Raw genomic sequence first — 24,736 nt, 5'->3', positions numbered from 1 at the left:
CGGTGGAGTCGGTGACGCTATGGGCCTGGTAGCCTGCTGCCCGCTTAGCTTAGCTGCTGCGTCCTCTAGCAAGGCACGGGGGCGCGCGCCAGCCTCGCTCCAGACTGTTAGCGGGTGCGAGCTGCGCGTGCTCGACAGTAAAGCACATGTACAGCAGAAAGGCAAGGCAAGGCAGTTTTATTTATATAGCGCATTTCATACTCAGTGGCAACTCAATGTGCTTTACATAAAAGAAACATTTAACAGAAAAAATTGAAAAAAACATGGAATTTGAGAAATAAAAATACAACCCAATCATAGTAAACACATACACTAATAATAAAAACAAAGTACAGAAACATAGAAAGAGAGAGAAATAAAATACTATAATAGAGCATTAAAAATAAGATTGCAGCATAAAATAATGATTTGCTTTAAAATCAGTAAAAGGACATAGAGTGCAAATGAAAGATTAAAATTTAAAGTGCTTTGAAAGAGCTCAATCATAAGCACAGTAGAAAATAAGTGTTTTTAACCTAGATTTAAAAATATTCACAGTTGGGGCTGATTTCAGTTCTGCCGGTAGTTTGTTCCAGTTGTGTGCAGCATAACAGCTAAAAGCTGCTTCACCATGTTTAGTCTGAACTCTGGGCTCCACTATCTGACCTGAGTCAGTAGATCTCAGAGCTCTACTGGGTTTATATTCTACTAACATGTCATTCATGTATTCTGGACCTAAACCATTCAGTGATTTGTAGACCAGTAGCATAACTTTAAAATCTATTCTATAGCTGACTGGGAGCCAGTGTAAAGACTTTAGAACTGGAGTTATGTGCTCTGATCTCTTTGTTCTGGTCAAAACTTGAGCTGCAGCGTTCTGAATGAGCTGCAGTTGTTTAACGCTTTTTTGTGGGAGTCCAGTCAGAAGACCGTTACAGTAGTCGAGTCTACTGGAGATGAAAGCATGAATCAACTTCTCCTGGTCTGTTTGAGACATAAAATCCTTCACTCTGGATATGTTCTTAAGCTGATAGAAGGCTGTTTTGGTGATTGATTTGATATGACTGCTGAAGGTCAGATCTGAGTCTATCAGCACGCCAAGGTTTCGGACTTGGTCGCTAGTTTTTAGAGAGAGTGACTTGAGATGTTTACTGACAGCAATCCTCTTCTCTTTATTGCCAAAAACAATTACCTCAGTTTTGTCCTGATTTAATTGAAGGAAATTTTGGTTCATCCAATTTGTTACTTGCTCTAAACAGTGACACAATGACTGTATTGGACTGTAGTCATCTGGGAACAGTGCTAGGTATATCTGCGTGTCATCTGCATAACTGTGATAGTCTACATTAGAGTTCTGCAGAATTTGACCCAAAGGCACCATATATAGACAGAACAGAAGGGGTCCAAGAACTGACCCCTGAGGAACTCCACATGTCATAGCCACTCGATCGGATTCATAACTTCCAATGGTCACAAAATAACTCCGCTCTTCCAAGTAGGACCTGAACCATTCTAGGATTGTTCCGCTGAATCCTGCCCGAGTTTCCAACCTGTTCAACAGTATACTGTGATCCACAGTGTCAAACGCAGCACTGAGATCCAACAGAACCAGAACTGACACCTTGCCTGAGTCAGTGTTTAACCTTATGTCATTTAACACTCTAATAAGAGCTGTTTCTGTACTGTGATGAGGTCGGAAGCCTGATTGAAATTTGTCAAAAAGGCCACTGGAGTTAAAGAAATTGCTGAGTAGATTAAAAACACTTTTTTCAATGATCTTGGCTATAAAAGGAAGATTTGAGATAGGTCTGTAGTTGGTTAACATGGAAGCATCCAGCGTTCTCTTTTTTAAGAGTGGCTTAATGGCAGCTACTTTTAGGGGTTTTAGAAAGGACAGAATAAACTGCAGCCTGCAAGATACATACATTAAAGACAGGGCTGGGAAGGTTACTTTGAAAATGTAAAAGGTTACAGATAACTAGTTACCTATTTAAAATCTAATAAGTAGGCCTACTGTAACTATTTCATTTACCTAATCAAAGTAATGTAACCTATTACATTTGATTACTTTTTGATTACTTTTCAAATTTTCTAATGAATGATATTGACATGATTGAGCTCCAAATAAAAAATTCAAACAAGAGCATCAGAATAACATCAAATGACTTTACTAATTGGCATTGACTGGAAATGGCAAAAGAAGGCATTGTGCACATCAAAAACATGCAAATCAACATTTTTATATTTACATTTTAAGTAACTGTATTTTAATTGCACATTTCTTTCTCAGTAACTGTAACAGATTACAGTTATATTTATTTTGTAATTAAATTATGTAATGCTCTTACATGTTGCTAGTTACACCCCAACACTGATTAAAGATCCCCTCCAGATATGTTTCAAATGTATGTAAAATAACCCTAGTCTCATTTATAAGGAAAATCTTTCAATTTTACAACCAAAAAGTCAGAAAAAGTACAGTATAGCTGTTCTGAAAATAATACCATTATGGCTTAAGTGTCCTACGAATGGGACAGTGTCACTTAATAGGTAATCTGTTCACCATTTTTTCAATTAATTAAATATGCATTAAAGCATAAGATGACAATTTTAATACTGTTTTAAATCAATATTCAGGTGCACAAATAGCTGCAATTTTTCCTCCTGTTCTTTCTGGCCAGCAGAAAATCCCTTCATAATGACTATAGGCTAAGTGGGGGGGTTTGAAGTCCACAAGCCTTCCTCTATGCAAAATGTATTTTAAGGTTTATCTGAAGCTAATATGAAGTTTCAGCAGTCCAAATTAGTTAAATCCAGTAGATATCTTTCAACATTTCAGTGTTTTTAATGACAAAGTCTCTGTTTTTGTTACAGTCTTTCCACTGCAGCTGAACAGGAAAACAATTGTCTATCGAGACACAAAGAGGAATTTTTTAAATAGAAAAGACTAATGCCATTTGACTAACAGATGGTTGAAGCCTCATATAATCCTCAGATAAGTTTTCAAATGCATTTTTTCTCGAAACAAGGATGATGGATTTTGTCCCCATGATTTTAATTGTAAGCACATTTGGAGGCGATCTTTGAATGGTCGGTATAAACACAAGGAATGATTACAGCAAGCAAAACGTGTCAGTATTCTTTTGGGTACTTGACCATTGTTTTAAGACAGACTTGAAAAATAGTGAACCCATCATTTAATTTTTATAAAATGTCACAAAGTCTTCAAACATGTTTTGTCCAACTAACAGGACAACACCCACATGTATTCAATGTATCATGATATAGACAGAAAAGCAGCAAATGATCACATTTAAGAGGTTAAAACTAGTGGCTGTGTTTTGCTTAATAATGACTTCACGGTTGACAACAGTTAATCGATTATCAAAGCTGATTAATTGACTAATCATTCTTGCACTAATGAAAAATGAAAAAAAAACCTCTTTGCCTTCAGCTGACATTAATGAGATGATAGAAAATACATAAGAGAAGGATTAGGGAATAACATGCAACTAATCTCTATCCAGACTTTAAAGCAGTCCGTTACATTTCAGCCCCTCAACCCTTACACCACCACAGGACCCCACCAGCCCTACAATTTGTAAAATACATCTCTGACTTGCATCCATCCTCCAGTATGTACCCAGTGGACCTCTTAGGTCATCAGGGACCAGGCTGATAACTGTTATAGGTTTAGAACAAAACTTAATGAAGCTGTATTCAGCACTCTGACTCTAAAATGCACTGTGACTGTTATTCCTTTTTATGTCCTTTATATACAGTATATCTTAAGTTTGTTTTATTTTTCTATGCAGTTTTCTTTTTAGCTATTTTATGTAAATCACTTTGAATTGCCTTTGTGTATGAAACGTGCAATACAAATGAACTTGCCTTGCCTTCAGTTTGCAAACATTTACAATTTCTAAGTCAGTATCCCAACCACCCCACCCACTGGAGGACTGGCCAACACACACAAACACACATTCACAAGACATTTAAAACACAAAACATGACACACACCTGGAACTTGACTGGCTACCCCAGAGGCCTCCCGAAAACGTCTGGGTGGGTGTTGGCAAGTGGTCTGGCAAGTTGTTCTTACAAAGCTCATTATAAAAGTATAGGTAGCAAAATAAAGATGTTTTAAAAAACAAAACAAACAAAACATGTTCCTCATGCATTTACACCAGAGGAGCCACACCCACCCTCATACTGAACCTTTGTTGGCCTCAATATTTCAATAATCCTGGAGCCACCACACTGTAAGATTCATGTCCAGGGCAGCCGCAGTGTTCATATCGATTAGAAGGAAATGTAAATTGGGCAAACCTGTCTTTGATTAAAATGAAATGCACATCTTGCAGCAAGGTGTTGTTGTGTGCAATTTGTGCAAACAGTGCTTGTGAATTTGATTTTTAACTGCCTGAATCAGACTTTTTTAAAGCTTGGCTTGAACTGATTTCTTCTTTAAATCAAACATCTACATCTTGGATCACTTAAAGACCAGACAAAAAAGAGGGCAGGGAAGCAAACCATTTCAACATTATCTCATTAGAAACGAAATCTGAAGCATAAGGAGTAGGAACATAAATGATAACATTTTTCCAGAAAAAAGTTTTAATACATGTTTTTGATAAACATAAATTCTAGAAACAATTTTGAGATACACAACATAAATATCAACATAATTCATATGGTCAGAATGAAACTTTATATTGTAATTTAATTACAATTTTGGCCTGGTAGTCAAGTGAAGATCTGTGTGTAATATAAATCAAGATGTAAGCATCACATTCAGAAGCTGTTTAAAGTTTTGGTCCATTATGAGTGCTTTGCTTTGTGTTACTTTGCTCTGTTACACTTGATTTTATCAAAGGTCTGATGTCAAACAGTATTAAAATCTGGTGTTTACATATCCTCACCACAGATGTTTAGTTACCTCAGGTATGTGGTTTTGTGAGAGAGCAAAACATGTATTGAGTGACCTGGAGGTTATTTTCTTTACCTGCCTTATCCAAGCTGGTTAGCAAAATGATGATGATGATGATGATGATGATGATGATGATGATGATGATGATGATGATGATGATGATGATGATGATGATGATGATGATGATGATGATGATGGGCTTAAATGTGCTGAACAGTGCATTTTAAATTTTTACTAAAAGTTAGCATTTTACATGTTACACAGTCATACTTGTGAATGAAATTGTATTTTTCCACATATTGATCATTTCTGATAGTTTGTGTGTAATTTAACAAATGTTATATATAGCTGGAGATAAAATATATTATTTTATTTTTATATAAAGGTTTTTCATATAAAGGTTTATTTTTATGCGAAAGGTTAACATGATTTAGAGACAGTATACTGATGGAGATTTACACAAGTTCAAATAATTCTTGCCAAATGTGTCTTGCATAAATATATTCGGTGCATTTTTTTTGTTTATTGAGTGCAAAAATATCAAGTACAAAAGAAGAACGAGAGGCTCTTCAGAAAGCATGATATAATGTAGGAATAACCATATTTAGTTATTGTTCTATTGGGGAAAGACATGTGACATTTTGGCTGCAGTTTAAAAATCCAGCGTTAGTGCTGGCCAGAAACCAGGGTCAGGTGGCAAGATTTGCAAAGCATCCTCCCATCCAAAGGATAGCAGCCATGGTCATTTGGTTCAGGGGAGAGCTGGATGACGCAGACCTGCAGACAATATGAAAGACTTGTTGACTGGAGATGATTAATGTGTATCTTGTATGTTTGCTTACTTATGAGTGTGCTCATACACTGTCTGTACACTGAACGCCTACCTCACATCTGTAGCAGTTCTCATGGTAGGTACTTCCCAGGCATTCAACAGTGTAGCTGTCAGTACCGTCTTCTTTGGGAATGATTAGCTGGTTGCAGGCGTTACACTTTGGAGCGTACTTCCTTCATGGACACAGTTTTAGAGGAAATATTAGGCAATGTAACTTTATTTGAATAGCACCTTTCAAACACAGAGGTCATTCAAAGTGCTTTAAACAAGAAGAAATGCATTAGAACAACACTTAAAAGCACTACACTAAAAGAGAGTGAAGTAATGAAATGTCACAAAATCAATGAAGCAAAAAACATATAGTAGAGAAACCAATCAATCAATTTGTTTTACAAACCAGCACAACCATTAACAATGTATTCTCTTCTTATTTTTATTTGTGTTATCTGAAGCTCAAACGTCTTTGGTATGTAAAGTTTTTTTCTTGTATTTTTCTTACCATCATTTTAAATTCTCATACCTGTAATAGTCCTGGAGGCAGTAAACTTCTCCAACTTCTCCCTGAGCAAAGCTTTGCTCTCCAATTTGCTGTTTACACGTTGTACAAGTGAAACAAGAAAGGTGGTACACTCGCTCAAGAGCGCGGATCACTTGATCTTTGATAACCTCACCGCATGCCCAGCAAAGCTCAAGACTGGCCTGAGGGACACAGAAAGACGTGGTCAGTGCATTGCATTTCTGTATTAACATATCAACACACATTTGTTACTTTTTAACCCATTTACAAAGCACTTACACCTCTTATGTGTGTTTGCATTTTTAATTGTAATTTTCCCACTTTCCAAACAGCCATTGACTTCCATTAATTAAAGAATAATGTGGAAAATGAACTTGCAGATACCTGAAACTTCACAATTTTACACTTTACACATTACAGTCAAGCTTGTATTCAATCTACAGTTGTAACTGCATTAACATACAACAATACCATGAACAATAACATTTTACTCAAACAGCTGAGATGACATTAACTATTAAGGGTGGATTTCAAGCAAGTTTCAAATCTGTGCAATGTGATTTTCATGCTCTACTGAAGTTTTGAAAACAGGTAGCAGTAATGTCAAGTATGCATGATTTGAAGAAAATTAGTTAAAACATGCAAAAACATTGGTGTCCCTTTAAAAAGATTAGCATTTGTATTTTCAGCTTTTATAATATACATAAGTTCTACTTGTTTTCTATTACAGGTTTTCATGTTCATTGTCACAGAAAATGTGCATTACTTTAGTGGTAAAGCTGCAGATGTCTAATGTATTTTAAGCTGTGTTAACACTCTATAGTGGAGGCTGTGTTGATGTTGCTCTACCTGGTAGCAGTCTTCACAGAGTGGGATTCCCGCCTTGTTGTAATACTGTTTACCAGCCAGAGGGATGTGACAAGATCTACACTGGAAGCAACCATCATGGTAATTCCTGTTTAAGGCCTCTATCACTGGTTCAGAAGGAGCCACGGGCTTCCGACAGAAGCCGCACACCTCTGTATTGTACAAAAAGATCACATGTCAGAGTAGGTTAATAATACATGCATTGTTAAAGCAGAATAGTTACAAGCCTTAGTAGTAAATGTGTCAATAAGAGATCATGTTACCTGTATTCTTCTCACTCGTGTCTTGGTCATTTTTGTGGATCCCTCGGGATTGTTCATTTTGTTTTAACCCACTAGATGGTGTGCTTGTTTCCACCTTGAATGTAAAGCACATTGTTTAAAAGGGAACTTTAAACTGAAACAACTAAAAATGGACATTTGAGTTGGGCCCCTAAAGGATGCTAGGGTAAAAGATGAGGGGTGGCTGTGAAGGTTACATGCTGGACTGGCGTTACTAATTTGCGGACCTCCTAGTATGTGGATCTCCCAGTATGTCGACATTAAAATTTTAAAAATGTTGCTGACTGACAGAGCAGCTATTGTTACTCCAAGCATTCCACGATACATACCAACATCCTTCTACTGCTTTTAATTAAAAGAGACCTTTTCTAGCAGATACAGATTCAGAACCGGTTTAAAAAGTCATGCTTTTTTTTCAAAACACTTCAACTTTGCAAAGTCACGTTTGAATAATTTTTGAGTGAGATCATAATTTGAAGCTGTTCTTACACTCTGACATCAAATCAGTCTTCAAAGTCTCTGTGTTCAACATTTAAATTAAAAATATATACGAAATGGTGACCTAAATCTGCTCTGGAAAGAAGTTGCAAAATAAACTTTGCAGATAAACACAAAAAATGCCTCTTAATAAATTAAATATAAGATTTGAAGTATGCAGGTCATCTTTTTTAAATTCCTTGATATAAGATAATGGAGAACATAACAATAATTCTTTAAAACATGGGGCACCTTGTAATAGATGAATAAAAAAGAAGGTCTACACATATTCAGACCAACTGCTGCAACCAAATCCATTTGATCTGTGTCGTATTGACGGGAAGAAAAACATTCTTATTAAGATATCAACAGCTTGGAAAATACTCTGTTTGTGACAGGAAAATCTGCACAGTTTATAAAGTGTTTTTGATCATTTACCAGTATCTAAAAGACAGCTGCTTTCCCCTCAATAATGCGTTTTGCAGATGATTCTTTGTAACCACTGCACAACACTATACAGTATTTGTAAAAGCAGTGGAACGTTGTAATCCTTCACTGTGGGAAAAAATGATATGTCTACTTCAAGGGGGATTTATGCTGAAAATGGGAATCAACAGTAAAACAGTAAATAGCGTTCGTAAAGGTGAAGATATGAGTGATGCAAATGTTTCTTTAGCAGCATTGCAAGAAAAGTCTGCATACTTCTCTGTTGTAAACTGGCCGCTGGCCTGGGGTTAGAGGATGGGAGGGAGGCATCTGGGCAGATGGAGGTGGTGGAAGTGCTGAATCTTCAGACAACGATGGTCCCACAGATGAAGGCAGTACAGCAGGAGGAGGAGGAGGAGGAGGAGGGAAGATGTCTGTGGAACAAAAAAAACACTTGCAAAATTAGTATAAAACTGAATAAACATGTTCAGTACATATGCATGATGCGCATGCACATGCATACACTATATAGTGACCCTCCTCCACAGGCAGAGAAATTATTATGGGGAAAAACATACAATTAAAATAATGAATTAACACGTAATTTAAAAAAGGGAAGAAATTGAAGATAGGGTTATCTCATCCTGGCACACATATGCCCATGTATGATAAAAGTAAAGTGACAACTGTTCTACTTGTTCCAGAAAAGGATGACGAATGTGTTCAGATATAGGAAGTAATAAAAACAAACGTTATCTTTTCCAGCCTTAGAACAGACATCATCCTGGATACATCCTGAATCCAGTTAGCATGAGGTGGATACAAATTTTCCCAATTATTCAATTCAATATAACTTTATTTATCCCTGTAAGGGCAATTGTATGCAACAGCTCATCACCCAGACGAACAAATACACACACAGTTGGTAGGAAAGACAAAATAATGTTAATCACAAAGTTAAAAAACAAATGAAAGGCTGTGAACTTAAAAAAGAACCTATGTGCAATTGCCAGTAATTACAATGAAACAGCTTAAAAAACCATTAAGTAATTAAATAATATCAAACCTCTTGCAAAACAAAGGTCAGGAAGGCAATAAAATCTCATTAGTATCTGTGTAGACCTGCTCCCTCAGGGAGGATCCTGAAAGGGCAGTAACCCCCTCAACAAGTGATTCAAAACACCATGTTCAAACATATGACATCAGCTAGGCCCTGATGATACATTTCGAGTGAAATTCTAAATATATTCTTATGAATTTTAAATGTTTAGTTTAGTGCACCTTAAGTACTACTTTGCATTGAATCCAACAAGAAAAGAGGTTTTTTATGAATACCTGCAGCACCCCTGTCCTCTTGCAGCTTTCCTCTGCTGGGTCCAGGTTGGACAGTTTTGGGGCTCTGAGGTTCGGAGGCTCGAGCTGGGGCCCCTGCAGGGGTCCGGCCTTTCTTGTCTACTCTGGCGTAGATGTCAGAAGGCGAGTGGTCCTCTTTCTTCTGTCTGAGGGCAGGGACGCTGTCACTTGGGTTGACTCGTACAGCAGTATGCTGCTCGTCTCTAGCTGGGACACTGTGAGCTTGGAGGGCGGGTTGCTGCTGTGTCACAGTGGCTCGGTAAGGAGACGCCAGAGTGATGAAGACAGAGGACACCATCCTTTTTGGTGAAGCTGCTGATGCCATGATTGTGTAAAACCCACATACAGTCTAACAGAAGTATAGAACAATTATGTCAGCATTATGTTACCAAGACTGCTTACATTTAATGTTTTATAATCCTGTTTAAAGGGGTAATCATAAAAATATGGACACACATCACAGATTTCACTTTATCCTTTTAAGCAACAATGAAATATAAGAATACAAACATTGAACATAACATTTTATCTCTACCATCTCAATAATGTTTGATTTAAGTGTAAACGCCCTCTAAGTCAACTTTGTGGGAGCGCTCACTCTCACTTTAGAGAAGTAAATTCACACACTCACAGCCCTCATTACCCATAATGAAAGGTTTAGGAGGCAGAAAGCACAAATCTGAATCATCTGTTTCCTTTAAAACCCACTCAGACTGGCTGTGAGCTGCCATTACACTACATACCTGGGAGAAAATGTGGTCTGAAGTCTTCTCTCCTTTCTCCTTCCCTGCTTTGTATCTCAACACTTCTGGTTTGTTTCACTGTTTTCCCTCCTGCAAGCTGCCACTGAGAAGAGAGGACTTAAACTCCGGCAGAGAGGGCGACTATCTACAGAAGGCCACTCCTTTTCCTTCTGTACCTCCCTCCCCAACTCTCTCCGTCGACCCCTCCTCCTGCTCTGGCTGAATGACAATACCACCTCCCTCCCGACCGTAAAAGGTGAACAGTTAATCTCGGGCAAAGTGCAGTAAAAAACATGACACATCCATCCACTATGAAAACTTGGCAGACACACACACACACACACACACACTGGCATGCATGCACACAGTCACATACTCACAAAGAAAAGTCATGCAACAGTTGTGCAATCAGACCAAAAGCACAGTCAGACTTCTTATGAATTCAATATACAGTCTTAAAGTACCTGATAAGGTTTTCGTCCTTAAGTAAGACACACAGCCACCTCCCAACTCCTTATCTTTTTGCATACCAGCTGGATGTGACTCTACCTGCCTTTCCAAGCAACTCTCTAGCTCTGTCTGTCCTCTTTTTCTCTCCTGTGCAGCTCTGGCTTATTGTTCTATCAGCTTTATTTTCCCTACCTCCCTCATTGAGTCTGCCTCCTTTTTTCTTCTCCCTCTTTCCGTCTTCCCTTCCCCCACTACATTATATCACTTTAGCCTTGACTCACTATCAGTGTCACATGGCATTGCCTCCGTTTGTGCCTCACCGACATCCAGAGCACCATTTATTTGTGGTGGACTTCATCAGACCCTCCTGATGAACCTTTTTGTGTTCAAAGTAAAGGAGCAGAAGGATTACAGTGCAATGAATCAGAGCATTGTGAAAGAGGAGATGTTGGTATATGAGGAGAGGGGGGAACAGTGAGTGATGTCTATGAGAACTATGAAAAAGCTGCTTTGTTGTGTTTTCTGTTCTCCACCAGAGAGAGCCTGAGCAATATCAGGTCTGCTGATCAGCAAATATTGTGGTTAGTTTCTGGAGCCAAACCTTGTGAGGTCTACTCCCCCTCCAAAGAGTCAAAGGGGAGGAGGATGGAGCGAGAAACCAAATGTTGGATAAAACTTTCCTGCGCAAGGATGAATGTGGGTCAACGTGAAAGAAGAGTGAGGCAGGAATGTGTGAGAGAGGGTTAACAGGAGACGGAGATGAGAAAAGTGATGGGGGTCTCTGTTGTTCCAGCTCTGTGGAAAGGAATGCTGCAGTGATGTCACGGCTGCAGGAGGGAGCATGCCTAGTGATGACACAATCCCCAGACCTCTACGCTCCGCCCCCCCAAAAAAACCAAAATCCTCATTAAACCCTCTGAACCTCATGCACTGCTTCATGACTTCTCAGTTACCATGTTACTATTCAGTATAATATTGACTGACAGTGTTAAGGTATTTGGTGGATCTACAAGATGACAATGAAAAGAGAATTAAATGAATGAAGGGAAATTAAGGGAAAGAAACAGGAAGAGGAAAAACAATGACAATTTTGATGCTGACTTCCTAGTTGTAAACATCTTCAGGGCTGGAACAACTACTGGAATGTCCCACTTAAGTAGAAACCACTGTTACTTTACCCAAATTTCCCCCACGAAAAAATGAAAATTACACTAGTAAATGTAGAAGTGAAGTGACTGCTTTGAATAACAGTTAAATGCTCCAGGAGTAATAAAGTTGTGGCAGACAGACTAAAAAGAAAATGAAAACTATCCTGACGTGTTGTCCCTGCTAAGGGTTACACTCCAAAAAACACTGGATCCAGATTTCCAATGATGCAACCAAATAGTGTCTTTCATTAGACCTCCCATCTGCATCAACATGCCCTCTTCTTTAAAACCCCACACTTCCTGTTTGTAACGCAGGCTTTCTGTTAAATATTTGAGGTCGCAAGTCTAAACTGATGACATCACTCTGATGTCATCAGGGCTTTCTATTTCTTTCTTTTTTTTGGACAGCCCCCTGCACAGCCACAGAGGACAGAGTGTAAAATTGGTGGAGTGCACCTTTAATTAGTGATATAGGGTATGGTCTCCATAAGTTGACCAATGTGATGATAATCATTTTTAAAATCCTTCCACAGTACATCAAAGTTTGTCAAAGCGGTGACTGTTGAAGAGGGTTTTCCTAATGAATAACCAATGAGTTAAAACAAGTGAATTTGACAGGTGTAGTAATTAATTGTAATAATAATTGTAGGTCTCAGTGATTCTTGCCTTTACAAAAAATATTTGAGTAAAATAAATAAAAATCTGTTCAAGCCAAAGTAGAATTAATGTACAAAAAGTACATCAAAAATGTTCTTTAATACTCCAGTTAGTGTTTGCAATTCATGTTTTCGACTTGACCATATTGAAGAATGGTATTTTAATAAGCTCTTAGCCTCTGCTGGTGGAGTCCTGATTTATTTACACTTTTGTCTCATCTGTATTCTATTACCACTACTACAGCTTGGTATATTTATGTTGTATCACTGAAACAATCAATAATATGAAACATTGAATATATAGTAAGCCATTTCTTTTTCTTTTTTCATATATTTGTCTTCCATTAAATGAAGCGTATCAGTGCACCATTATAGCAAAATGACCTCTTGAATTTGCTGAAAGAAAACAGCAGCTTATATATTAGATATGAAAAGTCACAAATGCAATTACATTTAAAACAGCTGTGAGACATCAGAAATCATGAGTAAAAAATTCATGCCATCAAGTGTAATATTGTATATGAGTGTATCTTGACATTCAAGGTAGTCAAAGATAGACTTGAGGTTTATCATCAGCTGCCGTTAGATGATGTTTTGTGGGTGTGATTCCTTGTTCCGTGACTGCAGTTTTCTTCGCGTTTGCTTAAGGTGGTGTCTTCTTCTTCCTAAAAATGAAGCATGACAATTCAAGTCCAGTCATGTCATTTATACATTTGGCAACATGACTGTGAACATGAAGTGAGTTAATAAATACAGAAATAGCTGAGTTGTAGAAATGGTAACTGCTTGCGTAAAAAAAAAAGGAAAACAGGTAGAGATATGCTGGTAAGTTTGATTTTCAAACAGACCTTTAACACGGCCTGCAGCAGGTCCCTAGAGGGCAGCAGGCAGACAGCTTCTCCTAGGAAAGTGATGAGGACTTGGAGGACATCAGACCACTGACCCACTGTCAGCATGAGCACCAGCAAGGATCCCAGCCGCAGCACTACAGCATGCACAAGGGCCTCTGCACCAGTGTGTCGATTCTGATCCTCTGTGTAAAATATGAAAAAGTTACACCGGAGACACCAGTGAGAGCTTTTACATTTCATCCTAAAGGTGCATTCATTCTCCCAAATAGTTGCCCTGATCATCACCTTGAACATAGACTACCAGCATAGTGTAGCAGAGTGTCAGTGGAGTCCAAAACTTGATAGCATCCTTCTGGGAGAGGAAGTGGTCATAAACCGTAGTGGTGGAGGCCACAGTTGCTACAGTGAAAGCCAAGACAACCCCTCTTTGCAGTGAAGCCAGTATGGTGTGTCCAGAGGTCAGGAGGGTGATGCACTTCCCACAGTAACGCTCTGTACTATGCAGCGGGTAGAGTCTGGCCACATGGCTCCACAGACTACTGCAGGAGCTTGCCAGTGCCCAGCTGAGTGCAGCAGCCAGAAACAAGCTGAGGGAGCTGTGTGGAGCCCCCTGATGGAGGAAGACCAGAGTACAAGTGAGGCCACAACCCAGGGAAAACTGGCACTGAAACAGGAGCCGATCCAGGCCTCTGCCATTAGGATCCTGAATTAAGATAGATTGAGAAGGGTGGATAAAAGTGGGTCAGTTCAGTGTTAGAAAGATCTATATACAATGAACACAAGAACAAACTGAAAGTACTCTCAGATAAAGATGTAAAACAAGCAAAAAATCAATGCTTCTTGTTCTCCTCTGCTCTTTTCATATCTTTGAGGAGCTCACCAGTCCTGCTGACGCCCAGGCAGAAACAGCTCTGAGGGAAAACTCCAGCACTATCAGAGAAGAAACCCGTGAGCCAACCAGAGACAGGAGGACTGCCAGGGACCAGAACTGGACTGTGGTTCCCCAGTTCCCTCTCAGCAGGCTGCTTGGTGACGATGACCTCTGTTTCCTTTCAATTTCAATTTCAGAGTCACTGTTTGGAGAGAATTTAAAAAATCTCTGTCCTGATCTTGAACATATCTGACATTTAATTTTCCGAGAAAAAACTTACCTGCATGTTTGACTGAAGAAGTAAACTCTCATCAGATTGCACAGCACTGATACTCCACATGCACCTACAAGACCTTTAAAACACAGATGACAACACAACCAAAAATAAGATTGTAAAGAAACAACTTGAGTGAAGAAAAACATGTTTAAAGGAAAGGTTCGCAATTTATCTAGTCTGTCTTAAAGCAATATTCAGATACTGAAAAAAAACACAAATGACTAAAAAAATCCAAACTACAAGACAATTTGGAGATGATAACATACTACACATACTGTAACGCATGCTTCTAGTGTTTAGAAACTAGAACTCGGCCAGAAGGTGCAGGAAGTTGGTGCAGTACAGGAGGTCGCTCAGTCAATAGGGACAGCATCCAGCTGGAGGGACTTGACATGCTCTAAGAAAGATTGCTGGGAATTTTATATTAAAGCCAAGAAGGAAGTGTTTAACTTTCTCTAATTTCACAGAGGATTGGGGCATCCTTTATCCAATAGGTGTGTGTGTGTGTGTGTGTGTGTGTGTGTGTGTGTGTGTGTGTGTGTGTGTGTGTGTGTGTGTGTGTGTGTGTGTGTGTGTGTCTGTGTGTGTGTGTGTGTGTGTGTGTGTGTGTGTGTGAAAGGGGGAGCGAGTCAGGATTCTTCCAGTGCATGAGAATAATACACCTCGCTAGTAATGTGAAAAAAATGTTCAGTGAAGAATGACGGCAGCGGATGGTTAGTAGGTAAAGCCCCAAACAGGCCAACTAAGGGTGAGGGGTAGATGTTAGCAGATGTGATGGCTGAGAATGAGTCAAAGACAGATTTCCAGAATAAAAGTTAAATATGTTTTTAAAAAATGGCAGGGCAGGTCCAAAACATATGGGCGAGATTAGCTGGTCCTACTGTAGGTGACATTTATCACAATTTGGGTAAGTGCTAGGATAAATGTGAATCAGTTTGGTTTTAGACCAGTGGACTATATGAATTGTTTTGTTTTTCTTTTTTGACTGATAGTGGAAGTCTTGAGCCAGTTGGGCAAGCAATTGGGATAAATTATATTTAAGAGAATTTAAATAGTTCTTGGTTACACAGATGCACAGTCCTCCTTCTGTGCAAAAATGTCTTTAAAAATTTATCTGAAGCTAATATGAAGCTTCAGCCATCCAATTAGTCAAATCAAATAGATATGTCTTTTTATGCCAAAATCCCCTTTTTGTTACTATGCTTCCTGCAGCTGAATAGGAAAGCACTGTCCGTCAAGACACAAAGAGGGAATTCTTACTAAAAGGAGTGTATATGTGGAAGATGTTTACTTTATTTGACAACTGAAGCCTCAAATCATTTTCAGATCGACTTTTAAATTAAATTTTTGCACAAAACGAGGACTGTCCCCACCCCTTACATTGTAAGTGCATGTGGAGGGGATCTTCTAATGGGCCTTTATGATTACAGTGAGCAGAACCTCTGTCAGTGTTCATGGGTGCCTGACAATTGTTTTAAGACAGACTTGAAAAAATGTGAAACTCACCTTGAAAAAAGCAGTCAACTGGATTTGAATCAAAAGGTATCCACTCAGAAGTTCCCAGGATCCAGGAGTAGGGGAGAAACATTTTTATGTTTTCCTTGTAATATCTCAACAAGGATACTCACAAAAAAAGAGTGCTATGATCTCTCACTCACTCTACATCAATCTGAGACTTACTAACTACAAGTCTGTTTATACAGAATTCCTGTGAGCCAAAACGTAAGTAAAGATTTGAACCTTCCTTTGTTTCTTCCTACTGATTAGCACTAAGTATGCTGCATGCTAAAGGTCCAAAGGTCAAATGTGATAGTTGTCAGTCTAATCATTTCTTGATCAAAGAGGCTTACAGTCCTCTCAAAGACGATGATTAGCCTTACTCAACAATCAGATACCCTTTACCAGGGTAAAAAAATAACTATGCTTAGCACATTATGGAGATATTACATATTTCAATAATAATAATAATAACAGCAACTTTATTTCTATCACACCTTTCACAAAATGCAGCTCAAAGTGCTTTATGTTTGAAACAATGAAAACAAGAGCAAACAAATAGTGAGTAAATTCAGCAGAGATGAAAATACATTGTAACAAATTAGAGGAGACAAATGTAAAAAAAAACAAAAAACCCAAAATGAAAACAAGTTTAAGGGATAAAGCACAAGATAAAAAATAGGTTAACTAAACTATTTGTGGTAAAGGCATGCTCAAAGAGGTTGTCTGTTTGATATACATGGACCAGGTGTTCCATATTTTGGTGCGTGGATTATGAAAAGCAGTGTCCACACTTTCTTTGTGGAGTGCTTCAGACACGATCAAACAACCAGCTGTGGAGGATCTCAGGGCTTTTTGTGGTTGACAAGATATTTTAAAAAACAGAGATGTTTGAAAGTGCTATGCCATTTAGAGCTTTGTAGGTAATTAAAAAAAGGGGACCTTAAAATCAATTCTAAAAGAAACTGGAAGCCAGTGAAATTCCACTACAACAAGAGTGATGTGCTCTCTCTTTTTGATCTTAGTTAAAAGTCTTGCTGCAGAATTCTATATGATTTCTAATTTCTTTATAGAGTTTTTCGGAGACCAGTAAAAAAGTGCATTGTAGTAGTCTAGCCTGCTAGTAATAAAACCATGAATTAATTTCACAGCATCCTGTTGAGTTAAAAATGGGTGTACTTTGACAAAATTTCTCAGGTGGAAAGAACTCACTACAAAGGATACAAAAAACCCACATTTATTTATTGCATTTAATACAAAAATGTCTTTATTATTATTAATATTATTATTATTGACTGCTGTTCAAAGGCATGACGTACCCGTAGGATTTCTGTGATAAAAACCTCACATCAAATGCTGTGCTTGGCATTAGTTACCAGTAGTTCAAATGTCAGTAAAAACATTCCCATCAGGTATCTTTCTTTACATATAACAGACAAGGCAACTAGAATTATGAATTACACTGTGAAACATAACAGCAGCCACACTGGACTAAACACCTGGAATAAAGAGCTTATGTTTTAATAATCCAGACTTGTTCTTCAGGTCATTAGTATTCCACTGATATGCTTGCAAGTCATGAAAGTTCCCCTTCTGTCATTTCAGCTAAGCTTCAAGAAGACATTTAAAAGCCCAACGGATTACTTTTAAATTCATCATTTGAGGTATTAAGGTAAACCCTGATACTTCTTCATATATTTGATAGAAACTTCTCAAAATGTTTCTTTGAGTCTGTGCAACACATGTTCATCTTTTGTCAAGTACTTTAACGTTCATCCATCTTCTGCACTGCAACAAAAATAGTCTGTATACTGCTCAAGTGTCTGTCCTTTGAGCATGACTTTTCCCTGGGACTCACTTCAACATTTTTCTGGTGGAGAGTAAGATGAGAAGATCTATGTCACTTTCTTATTGAGGAGTGGTCTCAATCTTCTCATCTAACTCTTGGCGAGAAAGAAAATGAGCATTTCCCAAAATGTCAAACCGTAGCATTAAATTCAGTGTTTCATCAATTGATGGATCACTGAGACAGCTATAACAGAGTCCAGTCAATCATGTGCAGGTATCTGGAGTGTTTTAGTTCCTTCCCTGGCTCTGTCTGTCCTTCACAGTCTGTTGCCTCATCACATCCCAGAACAGCATGCTGAGCATTGTGTGAGGTGCCAAGCGCAAAAACACAGGGCCCATGCCTTTATACAACCCCACCGGGCCTTCAGATTGGCACACCTTTAGCATGCAATCTAAAAATCCATGGTACAGGCGTCCCTAAAGGGCAGATAAAGAAAAACAGTAAGGCTCCACAGTTTTCATCTTAGCTTTGTATGCATTTATTGGGAAAACTTAATCCCACAACACAATTATTGTGCCATTATTGAGGGCAAAGACCAATTTGACCACTTTATCTCACCCTGCGTAACTCATCCACCGGCTGGTTGTAGAGCCGTGTACTGATGACGTCAAATGGTGTCATGGCAATTGCCACAGCGACTCCGCTGATCATGGCAGCTATCAAAGCCGTGAGCCAGCTGCCTGGACTAAACCACTGTAAGAGCAGAAAGACACTGATGATAAACTCAAGTTTGACTTTTGGCTGATGGAGTGATGGCAGCTGTTCAGTCACGTGCTACAAAAATGTAGACTGTTTATCACATCTACCTGGGAATGTGACACCCATTCCTTGGCCGAGGTGAAGGTTGACAGTTGAGCAGCTGATCCTACCATGACTCGAGGCACTGCCCCGTTCACTCCCCTCCAAAGGCCAATTAAACCCTCCTTTCTATAGATGGTAACAAAGGCATCAAACACTCCCTGAAAGGAAAGAAAACAATGACATTGGTGTGTTGGAAGCAGCATATAATAGCATTTAATACTGTATATGTTTCCCTATTATGTGGCATTGACAGAATAAAGCAATAGAAATGTATTATTTATTTATCTTTATCTTATTTGTTAGTAATCTTCTGATTAATTAAAAGCCTTTTTCATTCATAGAACCACAAGTAATACCAGTGCAAAGTAGTCTGCTTACAACATATTTTTGGTCCTCATAAATTAATTAGAGTGTATAAATGTGTATTGATCAGGCCACATAATCTGCACTTTCTGCCTTTATATTTACGCACTGTTTTATTAGGTAAAAGTGACACCCTCCATGGATGATGAATGGTCTTACCACATGGTTGTGCTGGTGGCCTACTGCTATGGCTTCCACAGTTTGAGCCTGCAGATGAGTCTTCACCTATGAAGGAAATGCAGCGCACCATGTTAATTGTGCATTCAGTTTTATACACCAGACTGTACCAGATACACTGTGCTGCAAATGAATCCCATTACCGAGAAAACCATACTAAATCGGATAATGTCTGAGTCAGATGCCAAAATGTGTTATGTAACAATTACAGGTAACTCTGCTTATGTTCAACAGGTATGAGTTACTCAACACGTGCTCTGCCAGGAACTGGTCTGAAAAAGTTCCTTGGCAATTCATTTGCAGCACTTCTTGACTATCAATCTGTGCTGTAAGCATTTTAGCACACCTCTCTATAGCAACAAAACAACCTTAACCCCCCTCTTCCTTCATTCACTGACGACAGCACACAGACAGGAGCTGCAAGATTCTTTCTTTTTTTAGTAGCAGTGGGTAGGTTGAAGAAACATGCAGGGTATATTTAGTGACAAACATGTAATCAGAGAATATTATCTTTCCACGGTGCAAAAGGTTGGATGGCTTAAAAGTATTGACTGGCAGCTTAGGCCGAAAAATAACAACACTACTCCGGTCATACACAAGGGGACATGCAGAGGACGTTCATAAAATGTACAATAAATCAACATCCCTTAAGGCTAATGTGAATGTCAAAATATACAGTACAAAATTTAAAACTACAGTCAAGTGCCCAAATCAATATTGAAACAGCTTTTGCTTTTTGTAATCATTCCTCCTGTCTATACTGGCCTTTTAAAGATCCTTTCCCAAGGTGCTTTCAATGTGAGTGAGAGGGGACTAATTCACTGTGCTTATTTTGTGTAAAAAATGAACAGTTTATCTGAAGTCAGTATGAGATTTCAGCAGTATAAATTAGTCAAGTCAAATCAATATCAAAGTTATTATCTTTTTAGTGCAAAATGCCATCTTTCTGTTTGTTACTGTTGCTGCACTGTAGCTCAACAGAAACAACAAGAGGGAACTTTGCACTTAATGATTAACTTTGCATCTGCATCCTGTCCGGATCAGGAAGGGGTCATTAAACGTCCAGTATGAACATGCTGAATGATTACAAGCAAGAAAATCCTCTTTCATACAGGCACCTGGCTGTTGTTAAAAGACAGACTTGAAAAATTGTGGACCTACTATTTAAGTCTGGCATGGTTTCATGGGTGCACATTAAATCTGTATCTATTTTGGAAAAGCAAAGCTGAGTGGGACCTGGATGTGGAGCACCTAGGGTTCAAGTGGGAAATGACAAGACATGGATTGACCCAGTTTAAGACAGAATAAGTAGGAAAATGTACCGCATACTGGGCTCCATTTTTAGTTCTCTTAATCTGAGATTTCATCAGGGTGTTTTTAACTGTTGTGACTGTTCCTCCACTGTAATTCAACAGGGAAATAATTAGAGGGAATTTTTTTCATCAGGGTATTTTAAACAACCTGATGAAGACTTTGTTGAAATGTTGGTGATTAAAAGAATTCAAGATGGAGCCAAGTGTGCGTTACTTTTTCCTACTTACACTGTCTGAATTCTGCTATTAGTGCCAGCACTTTACAAAGACTTTGGTGTATGTTTGCCAACTATTTTACTGACCCAGTTTAAGATCATCACTTCTGATCTGTCATACGCACCCGTGTAATGTTACGCTACCTCGAAAGCCCTCCTACTGGATAAAAATAGATTTAGGACATTTGAAACGCAGCTAATGTGCCTTCATGTCTCTGTTTGTGCCGACTTACAATACAGCTGCTCAGGCCTAATGATGACGGTGGTGGCAGCTTAATGTTTTGTTAGCTTTAGGAGATACACCTATGCAATGTTAAGTTTGAATCAGAGTTTAATTGAAGTGTGACACCTATTTATTTCCTTTAGTAGTTCAAAATGTTATTGTTCTTGTAGATATGTCCAACAACACCACATGGAAGTCTGATAGTGATTAATCTGAATGAACTCTTTGTGCTTTTCATTACTGTACAAACTCTCTGCTGTTTAAATGAACAATGTCATGTAACATTAAAACCTGCCTGTCATTAATCTGTCAACAAAGTGGACTTCTGCATTATGTAGCTATAGATTAGTACTTCAGGAAGGGTGACCTAACTGGTCAGTCCAGGATACAGATTAAGCAGCAGTTCATACTGTATTTGTATTGACAGCCACTCAAAAGAAAATCACGCTGAAACCTTTTGCATAATATATCGTTTGCTTACCACAGAAGACAATTACCCATATCATCTTTCCACCATAGCTTTTTGCTGATATTGTCCTTTTTGATGTTGATTGTGTGGTTGTTAATTAATTAAAGTGGCTTTGTAACTGTAAGGAATATGTAACCCAATACAGTGATTCACTCTCAATGATAGGGTTCCAGTTACCACACACACACACACACACACACACACACACACACACACACACACACACACACACACACACACACACACACACACACACACACACACACACACACACACACACACACACACACACACACACACACACACACACACACACACACACACACACACACACACACACACACACACACACACACACACGACATAATGGCCAACATCTTGTGCAGAATTAGAGGAGCATACTTCTTTTGACATACTGCCCAAACATTGACATCTAGCATTAAGTTATGACACAAAACACGCAAATCTCATACTTGTGACTATAATCTTTTAACATGATATACATAAATGTACCTATATAAGGCTTCCAACACCTACTGATTAAATCAGAAAGACCTTTGGAGCAGTAGTTCCCAACTTGGGGGCTGGGAACCCCTCAATAGATGAATCTATGATGAAAAATTACCAGTGTAGGAAATAAGAAAAAAAAATCTCAACAAGCTATTAAAATGAAGGTCTGAGAAGGTAAAAATCACTTCTTCAATTAACTACTCAACTCGTAGATGTGCAACCTGTGATCCCATGTAGAGACTGCTTTGTTTTAAGGGGTCATGCACAAAACATATATAGGTTGGGTGCAACAGCCACTTACCAGGTAAGCAGGAGAAGCAATGAAGGCACCGAGCGCTCCGGCCCCTGCCCCTGACAGAAGACTCCCTCCGTGGAACGAGGTGATACCCAGAGCTTCACAGTAGGAGTAAGAGCCCAGCCTTACACCGTTCATCACACCCTGGTACATCAGCCCGACTGAAAGCCCCTTCTGCAGGCCCCGGAGTCCATCTGTGCGGCCCACCACCCATAAGCCCTGGAGGACTCCGCGGTAGTGTCTCTGGTAGGAACCTCGTGCTTGCAGCTCACCCTGAAGCTGCAGACGAGTCTTCACAACCTCCAAAGGATTGGTAAACACACAGGCCGCACAGCAGGCCAGGGCTCCCAGGGCGAAGTCAAGAGGAGGCGAGGGGCCATAAACACTGCCATGTACAGTGGACACAGTGGATGGCATCCTGTGGGAAGCCTGGGCACCAAACACAGACTCTTTGGGTGAAGTTTCCAGCAGTTGTGTGCTGTTCATCTCTGAGAAGTGATCTTCACAGTTTGTCCTGTTAGTCCTTGAGATAACTTTGGGCCTCTTGTTTAAGTTTGTTAGGGAACAGGAGTGTGTTGTACTTACAGAACAGTGGAGTCAGAGACAAGTTCTATCAACTTCTGTGATAAATCATTGAATATCTGCTTTGTATCAGTCTGACATGTCACTACAGGTCACTGCGCCACTCTGATGTCCTTCTGTAGTCACTTTCGTTAGCTTCATTGACTGCCAGTCTGATCAGAAGAGGCACCATCTGTAGGACAATTCAAGTATCAGGAAGAAAGACTGTGTGCAGTCCTGTTGAAATGGATACATTCAGATTTTATCTAACATGACACATTATTTTAAAAAACTGTCAGGAAACATTTCCTGCTTTTTCAGTGAGCAGTCTCACACACCTCTCCAGTCAAATTAGTTCAAACCAACTCAACAACAACACATTGCAGCTACCACAGACAAACACACTGTAAAACTTCCCTCATGTGTCTTTCACACAGTTGTCGACTTCATTCAGAAACTCACAGTGTTTTGGGTCCCTGCTCAGCTCCATTCTTCCTCTCTCCCCCATCATTGTAAACATGTTTCCTCAGCACATTCATTGTCAGTGTCTCCACCCACTGCCTCGGGCCAGAGCCAATACAGATCCAGTCCATTCTGCCACCTCCCCATATCCCTGATTGTGCACCAATCACATGGCTCTGCTGTAAACTGCCCTAGCTTGGGTCCTATAGGATCTCTCTGGGTAAAAGGTTATTGTTGGTCAGAGGGGGGTGGAGTGTCTCAGGGAAAAGGGAGCAAGGATCTGACTGGTATAGGTTTTGAAAAAAGGCTAATCCAAAATTAGTGTGGATAATCTTAGAACCAAAACAAACAAACAAACCTATGCTATATATTAACTTTACCACCACATACTGAAAAGAAAAAATCTGAAAGGAACATTTTCAGCCTTGTGAGCATAAAAGTGAACTTGGTTTACAGAGACAAATTCAAATGGTTTATCTAAATTCTTAAATGACCGGAAGCATTTGTTCTGATATGTGTAAATTATAAATTAAATTTGGAACTTGCAGTTGAAATGATTCACCAATGATGACGTGCTCATTTCTTCTTGAGCCATGTGCACGAGAGCCACTAGACGGTGCTCTTCCACAGCTCTTCAACCACTCCAGATACCATCTACTTCAAATGCTTCACCATGTAAACATCAAATGCAACGACTGAGGCTTAAAGTTCATGGCAGGACTTGGAAAGAGGGGTTACACTTGGAAAACAGTATTAGCAGCTGTTCTGGAGCTTTCGATCATATCCCATGATCTTGACGTTCGTGTCTATGTTTTGGATGGAAGCAAACAGGCTGCGGTAGTTTGAGTCTTATAAGCAACTGACCACCTAACTGTGAAAACTGAACCATGAATTAAGATTTAATATGTCATTACCACAGTATTTATAGCACTGATCACAGTGACCAGGCCATTTCATATAGTAGAATTTCATATTTTAAGTTGTCTGTTTAAAAGGGGTCCATTTAAAAAAAAAACAAGACTACAATTACTACTACTACTAATAATAATAATGTGGTTAAATTTGGACACAAACATTTTAATATCTACTAATGATAATTATCAATATTTTTTTCACTGTATCTTGTCAGTCACATTATCAAAGAAAGAGTTCAGTTGTGTGACTAAAAACTTTTTCATCTTGAATTTTGGTGTCTGAATTTTACTGAACTTACAATCCAACTTACATTTTTAGATGCAAAAAGTCCAGAATCTGCACATTATTTTTTGACTTTTGGACAGTTGAATTTTTTTAAATCTCTGAAAACAAAAATAGGAATGTTTTTTTGTTTTAAATTGCACAGC

General features: G+C 38.9%; 3 protein-coding genes across 6 annotated transcripts; all 3 read right to left on the bottom strand.

The window, feature by feature from the left end:
- Nucleotides 1–5,143: 5,143 nt before the first annotated feature.
- fblim1 (filamin binding LIM protein 1) lies at nt 5,144–11,055 on the bottom strand. Of its 2 annotated transcripts, none has more exons than XM_062415610.1 (9): nt 10,870–11,055; nt 10,406–10,645; nt 9,645–10,011; nt 8,586–8,743; nt 7,389–7,482; nt 7,108–7,277; nt 6,262–6,440; nt 5,794–5,914; nt 5,144–5,686 (listed from the first exon to the last, which is right to left on the bottom strand). In XM_062415610.1, the coding sequence occupies exons 3-9, from the start codon at nt 9,985–9,987 to the stop codon at nt 5,576–5,578; spliced, it is 1,176 nt and encodes a 391-aa protein (XP_062271594.1). In that variant the 5' UTR covers nt 9,988–10,011; nt 10,406–10,645; nt 10,870–11,055; the 3' UTR covers nt 5,144–5,575. The 2 variants fall into 2 exon arrangements, with proteins under 2 accessions (XP_062271594.1, XP_062271595.1); XM_062415611.1 differs by having other exon boundaries at nt 10,406–10,641.
- Nucleotides 11,056–13,231: 2,176 nt separating this feature from the next.
- Nucleotides 13,232–18,021, bottom strand: LOC134005975 (transmembrane protein 82-like). The gene is made up of 7 exons (XM_062445025.1): nt 18,014–18,021; nt 16,165–16,268; nt 14,662–14,734; nt 14,391–14,583; nt 13,796–14,213; nt 13,508–13,692; nt 13,232–13,324 (listed from the first exon to the last, which is right to left on the bottom strand). Exons 1-7 carry the CDS (start codon nt 18,019–18,021, stop codon nt 13,232–13,234), a joined length of 1,074 nt encoding a protein of 357 aa, XP_062301009.1.
- Nucleotides 17,377–23,460, bottom strand: slc25a34 (solute carrier family 25 member 34). 3 transcript variants are annotated; one of them, XM_062416323.1, is made up of 6 exons: nt 23,394–23,460; nt 22,377–23,124; nt 19,328–19,393; nt 18,811–18,963; nt 18,563–18,697; nt 17,377–18,420 (listed from the first exon to the last, which is right to left on the bottom strand). In XM_062416323.1, the coding sequence occupies exons 2-6, from the start codon at nt 22,854–22,856 to the stop codon at nt 18,232–18,234; spliced, it is 1,023 nt and encodes a 340-aa protein (XP_062272307.1). In that variant the 5' UTR covers nt 22,857–23,124; nt 23,394–23,460; the 3' UTR covers nt 17,377–18,231. The 3 variants fall into 3 exon arrangements, with proteins under 3 accessions (XP_062272307.1, XP_062272310.1, XP_062272308.1); XM_062416326.1 differs by having other exon boundaries at nt 22,377–22,870; nt 22,956–23,442; XM_062416324.1 differs by having other exon boundaries at nt 22,377–23,168; nt 23,394–23,426.
- Between the last annotated feature and the right edge of the window lie 1,276 nt (nt 23,461–24,736).

The sequence above is a fragment of the Scomber scombrus genome, chromosome 3 (genome assembly GCF_963691925.1).
Source record: "Scomber scombrus chromosome 3, fScoSco1.1, whole genome shotgun sequence".
In the NCBI taxonomy this organism is placed as follows: domain Eukaryota; kingdom Metazoa; phylum Chordata; class Actinopteri; order Scombriformes; family Scombridae; genus Scomber; species Scomber scombrus.
This window is presented reverse-complemented; position numbering and strand designations above follow the sequence as displayed.

What these genes read in the sequence shown, in the direction of transcription:
- fblim1 (XM_062415610.1), bottom strand. Translation starts at nt 9,987, where the DNA reads ATGGCATCAGCAGCTTCACCAAAAAGGATGGTGTCCTCTGTCTTCATC. An exon ending in CACGAGTGAGAAGAATACAG is followed by an intron (nt 7,278 to 7,388) that starts GTAACATGATCT and finishes TGTACAATACAG; the next exon opens with AGGTGTGCGGCTTCTGTCGG. An exon ending in AGAACTGCTACAGATGTGAG is followed by an intron (nt 5,687 to 5,793) that starts GTAGGCGTTCAG and finishes TATTGTCTGCAG; the next exon opens with GTCTGCGTCATCCAGCTCTC.
- LOC134005975 (XM_062445025.1), bottom strand. An exon ending in TTCTTCAGTCAAACATGCAG is followed by an intron (nt 14,584 to 14,661) that starts GTAAGTTTTTTC and finishes CTCTCCAAACAG; the next exon opens with TGACTCTGAAATTGAAATTG. An exon ending in CCTGGGCGTCAGCAGGACTG is followed by an intron (nt 14,214 to 14,390) that starts GTGAGCTCCTCA and finishes ATCTTAATTCAG; the next exon opens with GATCCTAATGGCAGAGGCCT.
- slc25a34 (XM_062416323.1), bottom strand. Translation starts at nt 22,856, where the DNA reads ATGAACAGCACACAACTGCTGGAAACTTCACCCAAAGAGTCTGTGTTT. An exon ending in GCCACCAGCACAACCATGTG is followed by an intron (nt 18,964 to 19,327) that starts GTAAGACCATTC and finishes CTTTCCTTTCAG; the next exon opens with GGAGTGTTTGATGCCTTTGT. An exon ending in CGGTGGATGAGTTACGCAGG is followed by an intron (nt 18,421 to 18,562) that starts GTGAGATAAAGT and finishes TCTGCCCTTTAG; the next exon opens with GGACGCCTGTACCATGGATT.